This window comes from Pseudomyrmex gracilis, unplaced genomic scaffold (genome assembly GCF_002006095.1).
Source record: "Pseudomyrmex gracilis isolate BER0280 unplaced genomic scaffold, ASM200609v1 scaffold_116, whole genome shotgun sequence".
Classification (NCBI taxonomy): Eukaryota; Metazoa; Arthropoda; class Insecta; order Hymenoptera; family Formicidae; genus Pseudomyrmex; species Pseudomyrmex gracilis.
In genome coordinates this window covers 445257-464755 of record NW_018020700.1, presented here as the reverse complement: position 1 = coordinate 464755, position 19499 = coordinate 445257, and the positions used below count along the sequence as shown (strand labels likewise).

Here is a 19499-nt window from a genome sequence, read left to right as displayed (position 1 = left end):
AGGTGTGCGAGTCGCGGTGATTAATTAGCCAATGATAGGTTTAGCTCGCTTCCTAGCGGCTTTTCCACTATCGTCTTCCTCTCCGGCTGCTTACACGGCTGATTGATGATTACACGGCTCGCGCGGACGTGAGTTGTACGTGTTACACATTCATATACGCGCATACGTAAAATCGCGGAAACCCGCCACGCGAAAAAAAAAAAAGTGAGCGATTAATCGCGACGCGCCGGTAAATATCTCCGTTCCACGAATTTATTCCTCGAAAATGTCGACGGAGAAGGAGGAGGATCGAGTCGAACGTACCTGGAAAAGGTACACGCGGCAAAGGTCATCCGAACCGGTATTCGAGTTACGAAACTTGGAGTAGAACGGATGATAGAACTGGACGGAAAAAATGCTGGGAATTGGAAATTACAGAATCATCCGTAATAAATAATACTGCCGAGATTTCTACACTGAAATGTATTATGGGAAAGAAAGCGAGCAAGATAAGTGTGTTTAATATGTTAATATGTTACATAAATTAATAATAAAAATAATTGTGTATATACAATCGCATGAGTTTTTCTTAAATCTGTTATCTTCTCGCACTCTCGCTAACCCTCTCGGGAAACCAACGAATAACAGACAAAAAAACCGCAGTCATTAGGAGAATCATGGGGATCATCTTCTAACCGAAAGGAGAGAGAGAGAGTTGCGTTTAATCTCCTCACGCGTTTTCAAGACAGAAATCACGACCACCGAAAATATCCTACGATCATCAAGGGGCATCTGTTCCCTTCTTACGAGCACGTGATGTAAGATGAGGAGGGCCAAAGTGGATGCTCGAGGAAATATACTTGCTATCTCCGAAGGGAGAAAAAAAAAAGGAAAAAGAATAGCACGGAGAAGAAAAATTCTACACGTCCGTGAGTTACACTCATTATTTCTCCGATTGTTTTTTATTTTTTAACCAACGTGAGAAAGAGTCGCGATTAAAGATCATCACGCGGATGATGTTTGCGGAGAACCGGATTTACTAGTTTATTTATAATTAAATATGTTCCGCGCGCGGTGAAAGTGTGTTTCATTCTCTGTGTATATATACACGTAATTTTTATCTGAACAGGATTCCTTTTCAATGACGACTTCGCTGTTACGTTACATCTAGATGTAACGTGTTGTATCTCATCGATATCCGTACAGAGGTGAACGAACTTTATCGCTAGAGCCAAACTTTTTCCATAACGATGCACCCTGCCACGGCAAAAGAGTAGTTTTATTCGGAGCACGTGCCTCGGTGTCAAGCCGGCTAAAATTAAGCGGGAGATTGCCCCTGTTCCCTCCGCCGTAACTCTACTTTCCGTCGCCCACTTTCCGATGAGTCCTTTCCTCTCTCCCTCCTGCTCCACAGTGCCAGCTGGCAACCGGAAGTAGGTATAAGAAGCCGGGCGAGAGGAAATAAAGGAAGCGACGACGCGAGGGTTGGTGAAAAACCGTATACGGGGCTGTGCAGCCGAGGACCGTTGCGCCCGATGCGGCCCACTTTTATTTCCGTCCGCGTCGTTATTATTCGTACACGGGGGTCCTCGTTCGATATTCGCTGCACGAAAGGAGGGAGAAAACGCATCACAATTCCGAACGAACTGAACAGCTGACGCGCAAGTTTCTTTAACCCCAAAAATGGTAATACGAAAAATTTTAACCTCATTAAAAGACGATTGTGCGATGAAAAGAACAAAAAAAAAAAGTTTTTTTTTTTGACAAACGAAATGACTTTTTGACAAGAGTAAATCACCAAGATATTAGTGTCTTACAACATGAGTATTTAATCGGTTAGGAAAGTAGGCTCGATTGCGATACGATCTCTCGTATATTTGCTTAATAAAAGGGTAACAGTAAATTTGAAACACGCAAGTGTATTTACTCAAGGGTGAACGAGCTCGTGTTTAATATCACCCGAGAAAAAAACACGGCTCTCAATACAACGTGTGAAAGTAAACCCTCTTTTCTCGGCACACAAATATTCCCCCCTCCCCATTTGTAAGAAAAACCACAACTTAATATTACAACAACAACAAAAGCAAATTTTGTTACTTAAACGAATTGTAAAACATGATCCGTATCCCTATTCAAAGGAACATGTTTGTTATTCCTTACCAACTCCCGGGAGAGAACGACAATTCGTCTTGTTGCGGAAAAGCCGAAACTTTTCGATACGTCGTGAAGGTCTTTACGGACATAAAGCAGAAAAGAAACAAGACAGTTTTTCTGTCACCGTGTAACGAACCGACAGACGAGTGCGTTTTCATAAACTCGGATGCGCAATGGGAAGCCCATCAAACTAACTGCTCGCATAAAGTTCGAAACACTGTTGAACCTGCTCGACCAGATCGGACCACATCCTGCGTGCGGTCATTTCCGCAGAAGCCGGTCGACTGCTGTCCTCCCCGACACTCGACACAATGTTGCCGAACCGCATTAGTAGATTAGATTTCAATGGATAACGTTAAGTCTGGATCTAATAAATAAATTATCGAATAATAAGCGCTTGCTTTCTCTCGCGTTATTATCGATTGCAACATAAACGCGTTCATGTGAATAATCACAGTCGCAACTCACATTGCTTATTCTCCGAAAGTCCCAACGCCTACGTTTCCGTTTCTCCTTTTCGAACAATTTTGTATATTTTACAAGTGATGCAAAATTTCTTTTTTACATAAATCGGATATTCGATATTGCGCGTATAAAACTGTCCATGTATTTTGTATAGCGCGCGCGCGCGCATGCGAATACAAGCAGAATATACACAATACATAGGTTTATACACACGTCAATATTTCGCATTTCCTCTTCGACCTCGGCGTTCGCGATCCCGGAATGTAAATTTTTATTTCAGTCAGGATTTGTGCGATATTCCCGGCGAGATACTCGAGCCTGAAGACTCAAGGCTAACCGTGTGCTGTTTTTTAACCGCCGCTCGCGGCTCTCGTGCAGCTTCAGGAGAAGAAATTACGCCGCTGGATGTCGGCGGCGAGGAAAATATCATCTAGCGGACGTAACAATTTATTAATCATCTTGCCGCAATGTCTTAATTTTCCGAAGTAAGTATGAGTATATTTATGTCTGTGTTAAGTACTTACTATTTTAGAGATACACACACATATGTTTAATGTGCAATTTTTCTAAATAACACAATCGAAATTGTATTAATTTTATATCGCGATATAAATCGTGACTTAAACAAATTTAATAAAAGAGTCATGTAAAATAAATATGTATTGATTATCCGATATGAATAGAGAGAGCCGTGCTATCGGTGAAAAAAAGAAAACGGAAGAGTCACCTTGACGACGAATGTTTGGTCGAAGATTTTGAATTAAGTTTTAAAGTGAGAATTGGAGCGCGACGGACGCGCGGCTCGAATTTCTCATGGGTGATACGGTGCTACTAATTCGAGCAAGTTGTATTTTATTGTTATCAAATAAATAACGTTCTTTCTACAATTTCCGTACTTATTATTTTGCGAGAATTATAGAGAGAATATTATTTATTTGAGAACAAAATGCAACTCGCTCGAATTAATTTATTTCAAAAGTCGCGAGTTACAGACGTAACAACATATATATACAATATATACACTCAGATATATAGATATATAATAAAGACACAATAAATTACATCCGGCAGACGTAATTTTATTTGCTTCTCTTCCCGCCCCAATGCCGAGAGCGCTTGGTATTTTTCCACCCTTGAGAATTAAAATTCCCATCACCCGGGGCAAAGACTCCGCAGTGTGATGCCGCTTGTGCCCTACCTGAGTCAGCTGTCTCAGAGAAACAGCACCTTTGCAGAACTCGTCGCTGAGGAGGAGGCTGGAAAAAAACATAGGATCAGTCCATCGAACGATCCATCCCCCCGGGGTGGAGAAATTCCCGAACGAAAAAGGGAGAAGGGAAACCTCAGCTGTTTGCCAATGGAAACCGTGGAACGAACATCCACTTTAACTGCGACGCTTCGCGACGAAGAAACACAGACGACATCGTGGCAACACTCGAGATTCCAGAGATCTTAAACAAGGAAAGTTACTAGAAGCAATTCAGACCAATTGCTCGGAATCAAAGCGTTCTATGTCCGTTACCGTGAATCAATTTGCGGCTTTAACGAGGATTAACAGTCGATTAGCATAAAGTGGTATTAATTGATCGCGCGAGCGACCTGGATCAAGTCCATCCAATTTAATAATAAGATAATGTGAAGAAATACATTTGTGAGAGTAGATGAAAGAATGTGTTTCTTTTGATGTCATATCAAAACTCAAGAATCATCTGTGTTAGATGCCTATTACGTCGAGGAATACAAAAAAAAAAAAAAAAAAAAAAGAATCAAAACATGTATCCACACGCGTTTCCGAGAAGCCAATACTTTGATCTCGCGGAGAAAGAAATGCGCGCTTGTTTTCGAACAAAGAATCGTGCCGTGATAAATCGTTTCTTTTTCTCGCTTGAATATCAGAGAACGCGAGAATCGGAAAAAGCGAGCTCCAAGTTATGTAAACGTGATGTTTTTAGACTTTCCCTCGAGTCGACGACGCCGACGATACTTGAACTGAAACAAGCGCGACTATGCGGTCGGTGAAAACTTTTTTTTCCTCCACGTCTTTTAATTACAATCTCCGATTATTATTATTGCGCTCAGGCGTGGCCGTGAAGTTCTCTGTTAACATACATTTAATCTCTTAAAATGCTCGCATTATATCTAACCCCTTCGTTACATCTTTCAAGTGGTTAGTTTTTCTTCGAACGTCTCATTAATGATCTTCTTTTTTTGCGTTTCTTAGGTAAAGAAACCTTAAAACTAGAAAGCATCCAGAATAAGAGAGGTTCTTTGTACCGGTACATCACTACCGGGAGGAGCTAATCTTCCCCGCTCAGGTGAAACACGCTTTCGGCACCTTCTCGCGATCCTTTTCCCACGGTATAGACCGGGCGACTCGGTGAATGTTTTCCCTACAAAGCCGCGCTCTTCTCTTCACCGCACATTCCTCTCGTTTTTCCTTTCCTCTGTCCTTCCCACATCTTCCCCTGTCTCGCCCCCGCGCGAAACCGAAGGGTATGCTGTTCCGTAGCATCCCTTTCGGCGGGCAGATAAAAGGATTTCCGCGAAGTTAATGGCGCTTGTAAGTGAGAGAAGAGATAATTTGCGTAACCGCTTCGCGCGAAAGGATTATTTTGTGTTAATAATTAACTAAATACAAAACAAACTTACAGACAAACATTTAGACAAGAAATTATCCGATCGTCTATCTGTATCGACGTTGGCAGTGTGAAACCAAACGTATCAGAATATAAACATTACTTACGTGTCGAGATTGCTTTGGGTTTCACGTGCGACAAAAAAAATGGCTGCGTAACCGTCAAGAACTATCTTGCGAAATTGGAGCAGTTCGAACACCTCAAGTTGATTCCACGCGGTATGCGATTACATCGTTTCCTAAGTAACTTAATACTACGGTGCGATAAAAACGCTTATGACTTTACGAGTTTGCGATAACAATTATCTTAATTCTCTCGGTACTATTGTTCTTTTTGTTTAGAAAATCCCTGGTTTTTTAAGCGGAGAAATCAACAATAGCAACTTTCGCTATCAATCGAAGCATCAGGACAATCGTCATCGAACGAATGCACGCGCACACACGGCCATAAGGAAGATAAGATCGCGGTTGACCCGATTCATCAAAGTCGGTCACACAATAGATCGTCAAAGCGTTCAATTCTCCAAAAATAAAACAAGCAAAACCCAACACTCGGGATACTTACGGACTGGTATCTTTTTCGGATCGACGGTGCTAAGTCGTTCCTCGACCTTGTCGATCTTGCGGCGTAGGTGTACGCTCCTCTCGGCGACGTGGGCCAGCTCGGCGGTGAGGCCCGCGAAGATGTCCTCGGCGGCGGTGAGGAGCGAGGCCAGTTGCTTGAGGGAGCTGGTTAACGCGCCGTTTGCCACCGCATCGAGTTCGGCGCCCACCGGCCAGCTCCGCTGCGAGCTCGACGGCACGTGGCCGCGGCACAGATGCCGCGGCTCCACCTTCCGCATCACGAACGGCATCGCGGCGACGATGCCGGCGGCTTGTTGCTGGGTAACGTGTTCCCGGCCGGCCGCACTCGCGCATAACAACACACTTCAACGTCGGTTCCCTCTCATCGCTGGAGCACCGCATCACCGCGCGCCGATCTCCGGAGCCGGCCGTGCGCCGTAGGAATCCTCGTGCGGTCGCCGACACGGCTCCATGCCGGTATAACCGCCGGTTTTCTTCCGTCACTTTTGAAACTCTCGAGTGTAACTCCTTTTTTTCTGTCGCGTCACACACCGCGCGCGAATCTCGTGTTTTTCGCTCTCTCTTTTTCTCTATCTCTCTCTCTCTCTCTCTTTCTTTTTGCTCTCTCTGAAAACACTTTCACTTCGCACTCTCGGTTCGGAGAACCGCGAGAGATCGATCTGATCGAGGCGCGATCGCGCGAGGACGCGCGCTTCACGAGCCGACGCTCGGATTCTGGCGATCGTACGCGTGTGGCATCGCGACGGATCTCTCCCGATAACGTCCGCCACGCGTGTACAATTTGTTTTTTTTTATTCGCACGGTTTCTGCGGAATTGGACTTGCGGAAAGGACCTCGGCGAGCAGAAGAACGCGCGAAAACGACGACAACAGGCGCCGGTGAAACGTACCGCGCGCCGCGACGTTGGTACGCCAAGTGTCCGCCAATCCGGCAACCAGTCGCCGACAAGCCGGCTGTTTCTCCCATTCAAGCGAGGGACGAAAACCGCCTTTACCAGGTGTCTGGTTGCCGAGCAAGTTGCTGGCGCCATCTGCCTGCCGGCCATGGTCTGACTATGTTACAATTATCTACTGCCGCTGTGTGTACTGTTTGAGTGTCAATATATATTGCTCACAAACAATAAATTAACTATATAAAATATTAATATTAATATTATACTGTATATTAATATATATTCATGATATCTTGTTGCAGATAAATATAAACTATAGAAGAAAACATTAATTGTGAAGCAGAGTAATGTTGCATTGTACAGCTCAACCAACGGTAAGTAATGTAAAAATCAAAACTAGTACAAAAGAAATTCAAAAGAGATCGACACGAACAAGTGTGTTATCTTCCGTAGTAAATATCGTCGATATGTTACACGCAAACCGTAATAGCGAAACAAAATTCGGTCAGTTTTTTTATTTTCATCTTCACAAACACGGATCTTTTCGCACGAGTTAGCTACTTTATATTTATATGTAATTTGTATGTACATGACACGCAACAACTGTATTTCTTGAACAAAGAAATGTTTAATGGAACACACATATTTTTTTTACGAGAAGAGGACTAGTTAAGTGCGCAAAATAAAATGAACGATACACGGACAAACAAAGGTACGTGTGTGTGTGCTTGTGTAAATTAAAAGAACAAAAATACACTCCATTGATAACATCGAAAATATACACTTATCCATTAATCTTTTCTGTTGTTTTCTATTGATATAAGATATTTTTGTATGTACGTGCGCATGACAATTGTTTTTTAGCACTTGCGCTGTCAAAAATCGACACGAGCAAATACGCGGGGTATTGACTCACAGCGGATGCTTTTTTACATGGCGCATATCAAAGAACAGTTTGACAGGAGTGTTTGACGTATAGATATTTTTTGTCAAACCGGAAAGTGATAATATAGAATCACACGACGACGATAACAAAAAAAAATTCAGATGAGTGACATTCTTACGGAAAGGACTACTGTTTTAGAACGAACCGGATATTTCCATCAATAACTCCTAATAACATGTGCGACACGATATACGCCTATACATCTCCCTCCACTTGGTGGATTGAAATGGTTGAAAAACGTCGAGTCTTCTTCGCGGTTTATTAATCGGTGAATAACGAATATATATATATACACACATACACACACATAGACAGAGAGGATCCAATTACGCGTCTGTCCTCATAGAAGTTTCATAGAGACGAGACTGCCGCGCTATCCGACCTAACTTAGATACGCGAGCGGCGGCATTGCATAGGCAAAGCCATATCGATCCGACGATAGCCGTTGCTGATCGAGTTAACGAACGTCGTAATTCGCGTTTATTTTCATAGCCGGCTAAACAAAAAGTTACAGCGGTAACGACTGGACGAATGCAACGCTCGTTAGCGTAACAAATTTAGCGGACAATACGACCGCCGGCCGGTCCCGACCGGATTTCGATTTGGTGTAAAGCAAGCTCCGGGAATTGGGCTGATGTAATTGATAGTCCGAACTTACTTAACTCCTTTGCGCATTCCTCTCCCCCATTCCTCTCGAGAGAGGATCTAATGGGTGCCGAGGGTTAGTCGGTGCGCGCGCTTTCTCTCTTTTATTCCTCACATTAATTTCCTCCGCATGTGCAATTTCACACGATAAAAGTCTCGCTCGCACCTAGCGTCTCGGGATGATACGCTCGGAAATCTATTTTTTTTTTTTTCGAGAGGAAAGCAATTGCTTCTTTCCGCATCGCTACTTTGCGGATGAACAAAATTTCTTCAAACTACATCACTGCGAAATAACAGATTAGAAATTTGGAAAACAAATGTAAGTTGCTTTCACCATTTCCGGGGAAAATTATTTGTTTTTTTCGCAAACACAATGGCCGCACTCATTTCTCTGTAGGTACATGACGCAAATGTAACCATCTTGTTGCAAATGTTATTTGCGTACTCGCACGTATTGCAGTTCACCCTTGATGCAAAGTAAGTACACAAATCAGATTTAAAAAAACGAGTAACGAGTTAAGAATAAGTTAAAAACAAAAGTATTAACTGATTTAAAACGCAAGGTGGTTTTATTTAAGCTCATCAGTGAAAGGAAGAGATTGGTGATAAAAGTTTACAAACTTCACGATCTTGAGGATTAACTTGACTATACCTTTGATGTTCATGTAATGAATCGACGAATTTAAATATCACGCAGCGATGCGCTTCTCAACTTCAAAAAAAAAAAAAAAATCGAAAAGTTGTGTGTTCTCACGAAGCAAACAACTTGGTTCTTACGTACCTTTTTTGGTCAAGGTTTATCAGAATCGTACTTGAGAATGATTAGACCACGGACTACTTAAGGATGCTAAAATCGTGTTTCTTCGTTCTTTATTATCCAGCGCGTATCTCAGTTCTTCACGAGGGAGATGCGTGCTTAAAAGATCAGCATGAATCGAACACGAGGGAAGTACAGTCGAAATAAAAATCTCGAAACAAACGCGCCGAGCTTGTAGATTTTATTTATACAACTTTTCGCCCATTTGCATAGAATTTGACTGATAACATTGTGATTACGTGAGCGTTTGCGATTGTTTTTCTCGAATTTGCAAACGACGATCGACGCGCGCTAACGTGTGTCGATCGTCGAGTTGTATTGTTTGTCGTTGTTAACGTTTTTCGTGTGTCTGTTTTTTTCCAAATTAGAAAGATTAATTTTTCTAACACGTAATGTCACATCGCGAGCAATCCAAATGATGGATGTTGTATGTACCGTCGTTCGCGAGATCCAAGATCTACCGCAAATATTCCAAATTGTTTGCACAATTGCTCGATCAGGTAGTTTCTTAAAGATCCATTCATCTTCTATTTTTAGCAGCAGCGTGTTCGTGCCATTGTACGCACGCGGATCGTGTGAGCTACGGCGCGCTGTTTTTAGCTCATGCGCAAACAACATTGAGCAATGGGCGACCCGCGATATCCGGCGGACAATCGAAGGCTCAGAGCGCATAATTACATCGGGTGACAGTACCCCTTAAGTTAGCCGGAATCGCTTCGCGACTGCCCACACAGGACGACATGAATACGTGGTGCGGCCGCGTGCACGGTTGTTTGGTCCACCACCGTCGTTTCTTGTTTCAACCGAGTTGCAATGACTGAGGGCAAAGGGAAGAGAAGGGGCTGGGTTCTTTCTGCCGCGAGAACTGCCGACTGTTCTTTATTTTTTCTTTTTTTAATGGATGGGGGATTCAGCGAACGGGGTTTCTGTCAACAGGCCTCGAACAATGGCCGAAGTGAAGGACAAGACTTTACGGTGGTGGAATTCGGGGGATATATTTCAACGTGTGGCAACACGTATTGACGAATAATTAAGAGCGCGCAAAAAAAAAAGACTGCAGGAATCTGTTGTGGCAAAGATTGCATTTAATGGAAAGTTTTTTTACGCAGCAGACAAACAACCCCTCTTTTGTGCGCTTTGCAGAATGATAAAAAAAAAAAAAAAGAAGCTACTTGAAATTCCATAATAGCTCTCCGTTCGATCTGTCTCTGACACGAGCTCTTCTCAAGGGAGGAGGGAAACAAATTGACTTAAAATTGTTAAGAAACATTTCTTAAAATTAAAACTATATTTCAAATTTTCTAAAGGGTTGATTAAAATTTAGATTTATTCAGATGAGAAAAACATTCTTCGCACACACACACACACATGCACAGAGTTATCACACGCAGAACAGAATAATATAGTCGGATAACAGATAGTACATTATCTTTTTGTAACTGAAAACAATGTGTGTGTGTAAATCTCTTATATCTTTGTATATGCGCATAATAATGTTGTTATATTGTTACATAACTACTTTCTCGCGTTTTTTTTCTTTTCAGTTGCGATCTTAAGCAGAAACATAAAATTGAAGTATCGAATTGATACATTTGATGCAGTTGTAAGCATAAAAAGAAAAAAAAAGCAAATAGGCATTCAATTATTTTGCCGAATATATTTTTGGGACAACGAAGAATCTGCAAGCGTCTCTCCGACTGCGCGCGATGCAACAATGTTCCCGAACGGATTCCGGAATGTTCCGCAGGATCACGGGTTTTCGGAGGACACTGTACCATCCGATATAGGCACGCAGACCGAAAACAACAGGCCGAGTTATTTCGATCGGCCGTTGGGAATCTTCGGATTCTACAAGTCAACGATACAGAAAAAGTACTTGGAAGGTTTGTCACAAAATCGAGTCGAGAGAACATATAGGACGGGCAACACAGTGGTGGAACACACAGGAGGAGGAGAAACGGAGATTGGGAAGGAGGTGAGCGAGTAGGATGAGAAGAGGGAAAAGGGGACGAAAAGAGAAGACATGCACACACCGCGTGCGAATTCCCTCCTCGCGGGTTATGCGCGCAGTGCGGTGCCTAACCCGTAGGGCACAGCGATGCATCCTTTTTTCCCCGCCCACCCGTTAGATACGGCCAGAGCACGCTGTACTCTTTCTGTCTCCCTCCTACCGTAGAGCATTTCCTCACTTCTCTCCCCAACCGATCGCTACGTCACGTTCCTTCTCGCCGATTCCCGCTCTGTCTCTTTTTCTTCCGCTCGTCTCCGGCTCTTCTCTTTCTCTTCCTCTTGTTGCAACAAAGTTGCAATTTATAGCTTCTCTCGCTCCCACGTTATTTCTTCTCTTCTTTCTCCCCACTATCGCGTCACGTTCCCCCTCCGGCTTTCCTACCTTCCCATCGCGCGTCACCGAGCCACCCACCAACTGCACCGCACTCGAGTATCCCTCCCGTGCATCTCCCTCCCGCGTTCTGAGAGTGCTTGCCGACCCTTTCCCTCTCGCTCGCTTCCTCTCCCTCTCTTTTGCGCTCACGTGCCATGCCGTCGGGTGATCGGCGCGCCGAGGCGTCGCAAATCGCAGCTTCGGCTTCGCTCGGTCGGTTCCGCACGTCAGCCGTAGGAATTCGCCAGTATACGCCGCGCTGCCTTGCCGGCAAGTTGTATGTAGCGAATAGATTTTCTTTCCCTCAATCGTACGCGGCCAAGTCGTCATTTGTGGCGTCACAAAACGAGGAGCGATTCCTGTGTGCACACGCAAAGTCGGCGAAGTTTCACTCTCGTCAAAAGAAACTGTAACCGAGAGCGTCGGAAAAAAAATCTCATTCGCGTGCGTACAAAATCGCAGAGCGCAGATTCGGAGCAGATTGCGAGAGGGAGCACACTCGGCTCGGAGCGACAGCTCTACGGCGACGAGAACTCCAAGGTATCGATGAGAGATACCAGAGGGGAACGGTCTGCCAAGGGCAACGAGGGCATCAAAGGTCACCGTCGTCTCGATCGCGCCGTCAGCGTCCGACTCGTCCGAAAATCACGCGTCACCGACGCATCACGGAGAAGAGTTGCCACGCAAATTCCGCTGCGACACCATCCCGACGAGCAGCCATCATCATCAGTGACGACATAGAGCGTAGCTTCATTTCGCTTGTGCAGCGGGCCAAGTTCCTATCAAAACATGGCCACGTGACCTCCGGACGGCACCGCTTGTAAACACAGAGTTTGACCACGTGGTCTGCTCCCTCTCCGCGCAGCGCGGTGCGCCTATCCTATTTCTCTCTCTCTTTCTCTCTCTCTCTCTCTCTTTTTCTCCTTTAGCTATCTATCTCTTCGTCTCCCTTGCGCTCTCCGCCGTCGCCGCTCCGCACACCACTTCTAACTCTCTCGCTCGCTCGCGCCGCGCTCTTTCGGCACGCAGATCGGCAGCCGGCGGAATCCTCAGTTGGTTCGCCGCCGTTGCCAGTTGCACGCGAGCGCGCGATTATAGCACGATCCGTTCGAAGCCGCGAACTCGTTTCGTCGCACGTCGCTCGTCCCGGAGCCTCGTGATCTCCGGAGCGTGATCGCCGATCCGATTCGCGCCTCGCATCGTAAACGAATCGTCGTGCGTAACTCTCTGCTCACGGTGTTTCCGATCGGTGGTGATGTGATTGAAGGAGACCGACAGTGCCATAGAACAAGAGAAGGATAACAGCTGGGTTTACTACTCCGCTTTTAAAACCGGCCACGAGCAAACGCTGCCGCTGAGGCTTTGCCCGATCTCGAGGACGTGCGAAGGCCGTACGCCATACACACACACACATACATACATACACACACACACACACTACTCACTCACACATACACACAAACACGTACACCAGTACATCAGTGATATAGTGCCATCTAAACGCAAACCTAAGTTGATTTGTTCTCGCGCGTGCGCGGATTTATTACTCGGTGCCGATCGTCGTGCCGGTCATCGATCTTTGGTGCGATTTACACACGTTTATCCTTGATTCAAACTTTGAGTTGTGCGCGAACAGAAAGAGATAGAGACCATGATGGCTTCCGTACCGGTCTCGGTATCGGGTTCGATGACGCCCTCTCAGCAGCAGCAGCAAGCGCAGAAAAAGGGAGTTTCCTTCGAGTTCTCGACCTCGCCGGACTTGGATACTGGCTTCGAGCCGCAGACCAGAGCACGATCCAACACATGGCCTCTACCACGACCGGAAGGATATGTCGAGGGCGGTACGCCGACCGCGAAGGAAGGTGCCGAGGGTGGCACGCCGCCCCATCAGACGCAGCTTAGCCAAGGTGGTCTGTTGCCAGTTAAAAAGAATTCGTCACGCAGAAACGCTTGGGGTAACCTAAGCTACGCCGACCTGATCACGCAGGCTATTACCAGCGCGCCCGATCAGCGGCTCACGCTCTCGCAGATCTACGAATGGATGGTGCAGAATGTGTCCTACTTCAAGGACAAGGGCGACAACAACAGCAGCGCCGGTTGGAAGGTAAGCACAAATTTTACGCGACACTCTTGAATAAAATGTGTTTTTCTTTTTCGGAGCGCGCGCGTGAAGCTTCGCGCGAAGAGACGCGAACTCTTTGCGGACAAATCTCAAAAATTAGACAGACAAATTGGGTCCGTGAGACCCATGCAACTTTAAACCCGAATAACTCTGTGACAAATCAATATTTTTTCAATTTTGTTTTTTTAAATCGAGAACATTTGAACAATTCTGCGTCGATAAGAAAACAAATTGAAAAAAATATCTAGTAATTTCAAAGTTATAAGCGTTAAACAAAATAATTTTTACTAGAAACGCCGATGCGCGATTTTTGAGTGGGTCTGGGAGACCTATGTCTGTCCGTAAAAGGTTAAGAATAATTTGAAATTATTTTATTTTGGAAAAATATTTTGGAACACTCCGAGGAGCATAAGTGATACTATATAATTTAGAATATTAGGTACAAATGAGTCGTTACACGCAATAATGATGTGTGAAATTGTCCTGATGTTAATTTTATTTTAATGACTTTTTTTTTATCTCGAAACTAAACGTGATTTTGTTACGGGTTTTACAAAATCACGCCGAGTATTCTCTCTTTTTCTCTTCTAGTCTATGATTTTCAAAATGTCGACAAAGATATGTCCGTGTAGCTCAAGAGTCAAAGGTTGCACTTGCTGCAACTTGTAAGTTCTATTACCGGATAAGATTCAGATAACCGAGATAAATGCATGACGTGAAGTCAAGTCGAATCGGAGTCACGTTTTATACGAAGCGTTACGAAGACTTCCGTTTGGTATGGAAACAATTGCGACATGCGACAATGTTGAAGGTTGGACACGGAAATTTATCAAGCGGGAATTCGCACGTAACGATATTTTTAATGATTCACGTCGCACGATTATGCATTACGAACCGACGTTCCCGTCAGAGACGCGCTCGGAAAGTTCTTCTGTCCCACATATATACATATATGTAATATACATATATGTAATAAAATTTAGTTATCATAATGTTTTTATATTGTGCCATAATCTTTTACAAGCTATAAGGACCTTTACTTGCAAACGAAAAAAAATGACGAAATAAGAAAAAACGTTAATTGATTGGCAAGCGCGGGCACGAGAAGCGGAGTATTGTTTTGTTTTATTTTTTTAATTGTAAACGGTATAGTTTTAACAAAATTATTAATTTTTAATTAATAATAAAGTAACTCACATATAAAACGACAGTTGATCTTTTAATGAAATTAAACAAATTACATTATGCAAATACACGAGTCGAACAAAACGTTAGAGATCTGTAAAGCGAGTATGTGCTGAACTATTTAGCGCGGCGCGCATAATTAAAACGTTAATAATGAATTGTAGTGTTTATAATTATAAAGCTCGAACTTTTGGCCCCCGCGCTTCGGCTTGACGTTACACGGCGTTGAATATGACCAGAGAGATATCTCGTTTTCGTATTTCGTTACAGCGCTCGCTAATTGGCCGTCAAATTTGAAGTAATTCGATCTAGGAATGTCATGTAACAATTTGCATAAACATTAATTTTCCCCTCTTAATAATTCTCTAAATTTACGCGCTAATGTTGATTCGCTGCAACGAACATTCCTTATGTTCGGGGAACGATTTGACGGGGAATTTTTTTAGACAAAGATTTGCGAGACACGCTCGCGACAACAACGTGCGGTCAATCTCAGACGAAAGTTATTGCATATTGGTTCCTATTGAAATGGCCAATTCTCCGTTAGTTGGATACTATGCAAGCTTATATTTGTCGAAAGCTATTGCAGTTCTAGCCTGAACAATATTCAGAAGTTGAGTTGTTTGTCATGGGTTTCGATCTTTTCTGTCAATGTTCAACGTTTAATGGCATCATGTCTACCGTACGGTTGGACATGTTTTTCTCGTATTTAAATAAAATATAAGAAATTGCCAATACGTGTGCCACCCATGCCACTCAATTATCGCGCGGCGAGCGTGCGGGCCGATTCGTCAAGAAACTCGCGGCAGGAATCCGCGCTAAAAATCCACCGAGGCAGCGACCGTCGTCGCTCGTCGCGCGCTGCAGCTGCGAAACTTGCGGATGCAAGTCGCGCACAAGCGGCGGCGACGACGTCGGTCACGTGGTGTGCCGAAGCTCGAGGAAGGGAGCGAGAGAGAGATATCTGTATCTTCTCTCGTATTTTCCGCGACGCGTACCGAGAATACATGCCGACGCAAAAGCGCAGTGGCGGCGAAGAGTTTTAAGGCCCGTTCTCATCGCGCGGCGCACAACTTTGTACCACACTGTTGTCGACGTCACGTCGCGCCGGGTCGAAGTACACGCATAAATCGATGCCGCTCCACGAACAATCGTCCCGTCCGCTCGTTTAGCTCTTCTGAACGACGAACGCCGCGTATTATTTATGTACGATTTGCGTGGCACGCAAAAGCGCCCGACGAAAGTTCAGGGATACGTTCTGAGAATTCAAGGATGGTAAAGAGATTCCTCGCGCATGGTGTTTTAACGGTTTCCCGTAATTCGACGCTCTCCTCGGAGAGAAGAAATCATTTACTCTCGATTTACTCGCAATCGTTATTTTAAAAAACAGGATAAGTAAAAAAATTAAAAAAAATAAAAATAATAATTGCGAGAAAATTCTTGATAGAAATTTAATATCGTAATGTTTTGAATATATCTTCAGATTCATTATAACGCGCGAAAGGAACTTTACTAATTGATGCCCGACGAGCGCGCGTAGAAACACAGCTCGTCTTCTCACTCTTACGTCGAGATTTTTTTCTACATATTGTATCAATTATCTTATATCTTGCTAGAAGATTTTTTACGCTTGCAATATTGTTACAATTCGAGTAACATTCACGTTGGGAGCGCAATAATTGCGGCTTCTTCTTCGCCGCACGATCATCGCGCTTCGTTCGTTGAGAAGTTTTTTATTAGGCTACTCACGCGATAACACAGACGAGAGAAGATGTGCGATTTACTGATGCATCTAGTTGGACGATGTAAATGATATTCCTTTACGTGTGAATTAGTCAGGCTCCATATATTATAGATGGAAAATGATTTGTTGCACGCGTCCGAGACATCCTTTATGTAACGAGAACGCATATCTCTCTTTCTTTCTCTCTCCCTCAGCATTAACAGTTTGTAATCTTATCGCGAGATTTTAGACACAATAACAGAACCGGATTTTATAGAGATTTACGATACGTCGAAACAACGTATCTCGCGTCGTGCCGGGAAGAAATTTCATTCCGCAATTTGCCACCTCGAAATGGCAGCTCGATATGTCGCGCAACTTCGCTCGGTGTAACAATCATTGCCTCTCTTGTGTAAAGTAAGAGAAAGAAAAGCGAGACATTTGCATTCCTTCTGTGAGATGTAGAAGAATCCCTTTTTAAAGTCTAAAGTCTATAGTCCGTGCGTGTAGATGAGGAATAGAGAACCTTCTCGCTTTGTAGGATAGAAGAGAACGGCGAAGGAAACGCGTTAGAGAGACGCGGAGAGGTGACAAGAGAAGCTGTATAACCGACCGAAAGGTCACTCATCTGTCTGGTTTTAAGCCGGCGCTCGACTGGCGCCCGTCATTACAAAGCTCTTCCTCTCTCTCTCTCTCGCTCGCTCGCCGATCTCTGCTCGGTATTCTAGCATGACGATTAGAGGTGACGCGTCGCGCTCTAACGACCGATAGAAAGAGAGAGAGAGAGAAAGAGAGAGAGAGAGAGGGAAGAGAGAGATGCGGAGAAGGACAAAACTCGACTAACTCTTCGGCTGCCTCTTTTCTCGCGGCATTTCAACGCTGTGTTACGGCGCGGTAAATACCAGAACACTACTACCGGTCAGTGAAATTGGAACGCTGCGAAGACTACTAGATCCTTCCGCGAGATCATTATCAGCCAAATTATATCCGCCTTCTCTCAGAGAAATTTAAGAAGAGTGGGATTTTTATTTCCTAACAAGGATTTTTCTAAAGTTATCACGAAGCTTTTAACGTGTGTTCTCGGTTTTTGTCAAGTAATTCGCTGTAATATAATTACTTTTTTTTAAACACGCACTTTATGTAAAACATTGCGCATGGGAAGAAGTAATACAAGACAGATGAAAAGTCTGATGAAACACGCGGTGTTTTCCGCACATTATTTTGTTTTAAATTTTTCTCTACGTTAGACGAGTTGTACGTGACATAATTCGATAAACTCTGGAAACGAGAAACTATTTAAATCTGTCGTTGCGATTTAATAATAAAGAAGCGTTACATCGTGAAAAAAATTGTACTATTCGAAACTGGGAAACCTAATTGCGTGGCAAGCATTAAGCCGAGAAAAATTCTAAACGCATCCGGATAGCTCTGCTTCATGGTGTTCTGATTTCTCTGAAGCGCGCTCGCGTGACACCATCTCACGTTAGAGTTACCTTGTAACTCTGACGTCGGTGTTTCGATTAGCGCGATAAGCATTGTCGACACGAAACACACAATGATATATTGCGCGACTATAAAATAGAGAGAGAGAGAGAGAGAGAGAGAAAGAGAGGCGATTGCGATCTTCAAATAAAGTAGGAATCTGATCTTGTCAGAGGAGGAAGAGGCGATAGAAATCTGCTCGTCGTTGAAGAGGGATTTTACGCCCGTTGTGTCACTTTGAAGTTGCAGAGAGAAGTGTCCAGGAACTTTTTTTTTGTTTTACATCTCCCTCCGCAGGTCCTCTTCTCCGAAAGCGTCTCTGATTCACAAAAACACATAAATCTACGCGTGTGTATATATCCACGATTGCCGTATCGGTGAAAATAAATCGGCGGCGGAATGATAGGCGCGAAGTCGGATACATCGATATTGCGTTATATCGAAGGTAATTAATTGTAAGCGATAATGGAACGAATCGCGAGCAATATTGGGCAACATAAAATAGATACGAGCGCGACGCTATAGTCTCCGCTCTCCGCTGTTCCGATTTGATATAGTTAGTCGACGATGATCGATACGGATTGAGTGTATTAAACCGAGGCGTAAAGGCAGTAATCGAGCATATAAACTTTTAATGAGACATCATCGACTTAATGAAACGCAGTCACTGCTTCTTAATATTTCCGTCAGCCCGACACGAGGGATTGATTGCGAATCACTCTACGGAACGTAGAGCACATACTCAACTTTGTGTTATATTATCTGATATACAATAATAATGAAAAAAAACTTTGTAAGATAGATATAACGTTAAGTAGCACTCGCAAAAAAGTTAAGAGTCAGTAATTATTTAATTAACTATTGCTGTGTAGGAGCTTCTAATTAGAAACTTGGTTATTAATGTAGTGAGAAAAACTAGATTTTAGAGAAAAAATGAGATACAAATAATATATATAATAAAATATATAATAAAAGAATATATAATAAGTAGTAGAAAATATAATAAAAGTAGTAAATAAACAAGAAAATGAGATACACAAGTATGTAATAAAAGATTAAATGAAGAAACACAATATATACGATTTGATTTATATAATATTTTGTGCATTATTATTTGTCGTAAGTTATATTATAAATTTGATATATTATTTTGGGCGCGCAAAGAAAAACGTTTGATAAATCGCACGATCGGGAATAATTGTAATTAAAATTTAACAGCGTACGAAGTATATACTTAAACTGAAACATAATTCTCGAACGTGTATCATTCAATTTTCTCCGCGCAAACAGATGTCTAAATAAATGATACAAAATCGCGAGGGTGTTACAATCGACAGAGCGAGAACTCGCATTCGCAACTCGGAGTTTTTTCACGGAAAAGGGCACGTTTTACCACGTAGTCATTAAAAAACGAGGGTTAACGGCGCAATTAACGTTCATCGCCGCCAGGCCCCCATGTCCGACGTGTTTCGAAAATGACTTGCGT

At 43.5% G+C, this 19499-nt stretch overlaps 2 protein-coding genes across 5 annotated transcripts in view; one reads left to right on the top strand and one right to left on the bottom strand.

The window, feature by feature from the left end:
- LOC109856368 (serine-rich adhesin for platelets) overlaps window positions 1-6075 on the bottom strand; it is a 59799-nt gene extending 53724 nt beyond the window's left edge. The window contains exon 1 of the mRNA XM_020431540.1: window positions 5799-6075. Within this exon, the coding sequence (XP_020287129.1) occupies window positions 5799-6075 (277 nt within the window). The remainder of the gene's footprint in view (window positions 1-5798) is intronic.
- Window positions 6076-12535: 6460 nt separating this feature from the next.
- Window positions 12536-19499, top strand: part of LOC109856359 (forkhead box protein O) — a 143180-nt gene continuing 136216 nt past the window's right edge. For 2 of the 4 annotated variants that reach the window (XR_002250385.1, XM_020431506.1), the window contains exon 1: window positions 12538-13605. Coding sequence is in view for 3 of the 4 variants with exons in the window: in XM_020431506.1 (XP_020287095.1) it covers window positions 13153-13605 (453 nt within the window). In the remaining variant the exon portion in view is untranslated. Of the gene's footprint in view, window positions 13606-19499 lie in introns of all 4 variants that reach the window. The other 2 variants (XM_020431507.1, XM_020431509.1) reach the window with 2 other exon arrangements.